Source organism: Lycium ferocissimum, chromosome 10 (genome assembly GCF_029784015.1).
Source record: "Lycium ferocissimum isolate CSIRO_LF1 chromosome 10, AGI_CSIRO_Lferr_CH_V1, whole genome shotgun sequence".
NCBI classification, from domain to species: domain Eukaryota; kingdom Viridiplantae; phylum Streptophyta; class Magnoliopsida; order Solanales; family Solanaceae; genus Lycium; species Lycium ferocissimum.
The window spans coordinates 31829601-31834418 of NC_081351.1; the positions used below are offsets into that span (position 1 = coordinate 31829601).

The window sequence follows — 4818 nt, forward strand, 5'->3', positions numbered from 1 at the left end:
TCGTTCTCTAATTAAAAAAAAAAATGATTTTTAGGCGATGAACTCGCCTATTGACACCGGCACAGTGGAGGGGGAGGGGGAGAGGAGGGGTACGGGGTGCGAGGAGTTTGATGGTGCAGGTTCTAGGGGTGTGGGGGTGGAGTAGGCAGTGCGGGTGGGGGTGTGTAGGTGTGGAAATAGGTGGAGCATTGTGGTGGGAGGGAGACAATCATCATGCAATGGCGCTTAAGGATCTCGTTTTCCATACTTTTTTTCAGAAAATCATATTGTCTTAATCTGTAACGAACTTAATTTTTTGGAGAAAATTCTTCATATTGAACTAAAACTTATATGTTTCTCCTTTTCATAGATATATCGTGTTTTCACCAATTATATACACGATAAGCTTGTGTTTATATTTTGTCATCCAAGGTTACGGTAAAGTGTTAAGAATTCTTAATTTTTAATTTAAAACTTTGGGTTCGAGCTTTGAGAGTGAAGTTGGTTTTGGTAAAAGTGTATCCCAAAGATGGGGTTTACTTTGCGAATTGAACTTAATCAAACCTCAAAACAGATACTGAACATCGAGCGAGAAAAAAAAGAAGAAAAAAAAAGCTACATGCATTATTTGTCCTTAGCTCACAACTCTTTAATTAGATTCAAAAATATTCTTAATTTGGTAGCGTCATAATTGTATCACTGGCTATAAGTTTGGATTGACTTGGAGAGTAGCTTAACAGAAGCTATTTTCATATACTTCCAATACTGATCTTACGGGTATATTGGGGGGTCTGAATTAAGGTTTCATCACACTACGTGATCTTAGACAATGGTTGTTTAGGATCAGTTTGTGGTTCTTTTGTTTATGGGAGCTTTTGATACTGTGCCTCGTACTTATCTCCATGTTCGTAATTTAATAAAACAAATTGTCAACTAATTTATGTAGTTCAACTTAACTTTGCATCAGCATCCTGTACTTTCATATGAAAAGCGTTAAGGAATCTGAGATATGCTTCAGAATCCTGGTCTTCATGTGAAACCAACTGAAACCCATCCACAAGAAGTACAGGAAATATGAATATATAAATCATGAATTCTGTTTGTAGATACGCTGTGATTGTACGATCTGTGACGGCCAATGAGAAACATCGGTTGGCTCCACCACTCAACAGTTACATGGGAAAAAATGCGTTAAAGCTCAGTACATAAACCCAAAACAACAACCATAACAACAGATACAATACTTCAATCTAAACAAAGTGAATCCCTAGAAAATTGGAAGTTTGAAACTCACATATATGAATTTTTTTCCACGGAACTTTTCAAGTCCGTCCCAATTTAAGTGACTTAATTTGACTATGATACGAGTTTAAAAATAATAGATTTTGAATCTTGCGTCCTAAATTAAAGATGTGTATAATACAAAAATATTTTTGAATCTTAGTTATAAACTCACATGCTAGATGTTTGAATTGTCAACTTAAGAAATATAAAAACGACACTCTTTTTGGACAGAGGGAGTAATTTGTTTTGACAGCAAATTACTAGTTAAGATATCACATTAGGTAGAGAACAAGAGGTTTTACCCTCATTGTTGAGATATTTGCCTTTCTCCAGCGTTTCCAAAAATATGAAGTGTTTGTCTTTACTCTTTACCAATTGCAATAGGGGCCAAAGAGCTTAGAATCGCACTCGACACACTTGCTGAGTTCTTTTTAATATATAACATACATTGACTTAATGTGATAATCTTAATACTCTTAAAGCTTAAGACAAGTTAACTTTTTAATCAGCATATATTGATTTAATGTGATAATTTTACATTTTTTAAGCTCAAAACGAACAAAACGTTCTTAAAGCTTAAGATGAAATAAATGATTTGGCTGAGATCAATTACCTTATTGAGCTCCCAACTTCTAATAAAATATATGTCATTCTGTTTAAGCTTTATCGCAAATAAAATCATATGATATCATTTTTATCTGAACTCATCTTAAAATGAATGTGACATAACATGCGTAAGTAATCGAGTCCTTCTAACATATTTCGTATCATATAATTCTATCATAAATTTACTAATTTTATGTTTTCACTTCAAATTTTTACCTGAGCTAGGCATCAGCAAAATAATTTAAATCTTAAATAAGAACATAGTAATGCCTAAATAAAAATTCTTGAACAACAATAACTAGTTCAGCTAGATATGCATATGGAGGAAAATAAAAATCTAGCACCGCCCAGCTCTACATCATCCGTTGCCCAACCAAAACAAGGAACAAAACTTCCCTTCTCAGCTTAAAATCCATCATAATGCCCACCCCTGACAGCGACTTAGGACCACTACTTTCTCCTTTTTCAAGTTTTTATCTTTTTCCTTTCTTAATTAATACTGTAGTACTATACTATGGCTCGCGTGGGCACTCCAATCCTGTGGCGATGGTGGTGTCCACACTTGATCAACGTCACATATTTTACCGGTTTATACACACAACCCCATCTCTCTCTTTCTCCTCCTCTCTTATCTTCTTATCTACTTCTTAACTTCACAGAATTTGTTTGCCCAACTGATTTTTTTTGTAGGCCATATCCTTTTTTTTTTTGGCTTTTATCCTCAATCATCAGTCACAAGTGTTGATTTAATTCCCATCTTCAATGGAACAGTAACAAAGTTGCAAACCACAAAAAAAAAAAAAAAAAAAATGAGATTCAAGAACAGGAATATTTCTAAAGAAGAAACGAACAAGTAAGAAACAATACTAGTTGTAATTGGGATTTCTTTTAACTACTAAAAAAAGTGATAATATTAACATATAATCCCTTCGGATTATATTCATACAAACACAGATAATTCTCAATATCTATCGCCATAATAATCCTTATAGTCACTTGTGGCTTGAAGCAGTACTAATTAAAGCTGTTGATTCCGTTATCTTCATCATCACAACTTTCAGGGCTAGGATATTCATTCAAATCCGGCTTTACGACAACCCTTGTACGTTTCGAGTTAGAATTACAATTGGATCCAGGTGGTGAACCAGATGAATTATGAATCGCAGTTTGCAGAGCATCAACTCTAGCACCAACTTCAGTAGCTTTCTTACGAATAGAAGCAGCAGAAAGATCATGAATTTCATGGTTATCATTAACTATGCATTCAGGGAAATTAAGCCTAGCTGAAGGACCACGCAAGTAAAAAACAGCAGTGTCATAAGCACGAGCAGCTGCAACAGGAGAAGAATAAGAACCAAGCCAAATACGAGAACGTTTGTTGGGTTCTCTAATTTCAGCCACCCATTTACCCCACTTCCTCATACGTATACCTCTGTATGGCTTATCTTGTTGGTGTTGCCTTTGTTTTCTCTTTTCTCCTTCCATCATCGCTAACCCAAAAAAAGAATCCTCCTTTTGCTTTCTTTTTCCCAAAAAAGCGCCTTTGAAGATATCTATCTAATATAAGGCTATACCCCCAGAGAAAGTAGAGGGAAGATGGGGAAGGAGAATCTAAGAGAGAAAAATGAGGGGTATATGAAAGAACGTTTGTTATTAGAACAGGTGTCGTATATATATATGGAGGTGGGAATATAGAGAAAATTTTTGTATGTATACATAGAGAGAGAAAGGAAGGAACATGTAACAACACCCTACGGGGTTGTGAGGGGTGGGGGTGTGGATGATTGAGGAAGAGAGCATATAGAGCACGCATAAGGGGAGGGCAAGGGTAATTGTTTTTCGTTGCTTGGCTGCTAGTCTGTCGATTGGGCAAGGCCGCCACGTTGATCTTCCTTATAAGATAAGTACAAATTCGGCCGACATGTTCTATCCCCTCATTTCACTTCTTTGTTCCTCTACCACTAGGGAGTATAATTTGTTGTTGGATTCAAGTATTTAGGTCGTTTGGTGGATGTATAGACTGGAATATTCCAGCACTAATTTTTATATCGTATTTGATAGGAGGTATAAATTTATCTTGGGATAAACTTATATCTTCTACCAAATACGGTACAAAATGAAGCTTTATTCTAAGGGTGGGATATCCCACCTTGTCCCATCTCCCAAATGCGATAAAATAATCCCAAGAAGTGGGATAAATTAGGACCAGGATTATAATCCCGGGATAATTTTGACTAACTACCAAACGACCACTTAACAATATAGTGTTCTTTATTTCAGTTTATGTGGTGCTCTCGTTTTCAATGTGATAAGTTTGACCGGACATTAAGAAATAAAAGAAGATTTTTAAATCTTGTTGTGTTAATTAAACTAAATATATTGGTTATAAATTAATTTTGTTAAGAGTAAAAGACAAAGTTTAAATTGTTTTCAAATAAAAAAATGTGTCTTTTTTTTTAACTAACTAAAAGGAAAGCGTTTCATATAAATGAGCCAGAAGGAGTATTATATTTGATTAATTTATTAAAAACTAAATTATATACATTTAAAAGTTTTCTTTATAATTACATAAATAACATGACATATAAAATCATATAGTAAGTTTTTAAAAAACATTCCTATCCACTGATATTGTGGACTAAGTAAAAACTATACCATGTGAATATAAAAAAGGGAGTATAAAGGTGTGTTGGTATGCACAAAAACGTTTTCCATATCAAATGGAGGATATACAGGAGTATGGCGTAGTAATAGGGGCTATTAGGTGTGGGGCAGGATGAAACGTGTTGGAGGATACTCCTTCCGGTTTAAAATAAGTGTTCACTAAGAGCCTGTTTGGATGGGCTTAAAATAAGAACAGACAATGGTAAAGCGAACTTATTAGTAAAAAAAAAAAAAATAAAAAAGTTGGGGTAGGCTAACTTATTTTTTTTCGCATTATTCGTTTTC

The 4818-nt window shown here is 34.6% G+C and overlaps 1 protein-coding gene across 1 annotated transcript; it reads right to left on the bottom strand.

Moving 5' to 3' along the window:
- Positions 1-2723: 2723 nt before the first annotated feature.
- LOC132033409 (ethylene-responsive transcription factor ERF010-like) lies at positions 2724-3617 on the bottom strand. The gene has a single exon (XM_059423380.1). The coding sequence runs from the start codon at positions 3355-3357 to the stop codon at positions 2884-2886; it is 474 nt and encodes a 157-aa protein (XP_059279363.1). The 5' UTR covers positions 3358-3617; the 3' UTR covers positions 2724-2883.
- Between the last annotated feature and the right edge of the window lie 1201 nt (positions 3618-4818).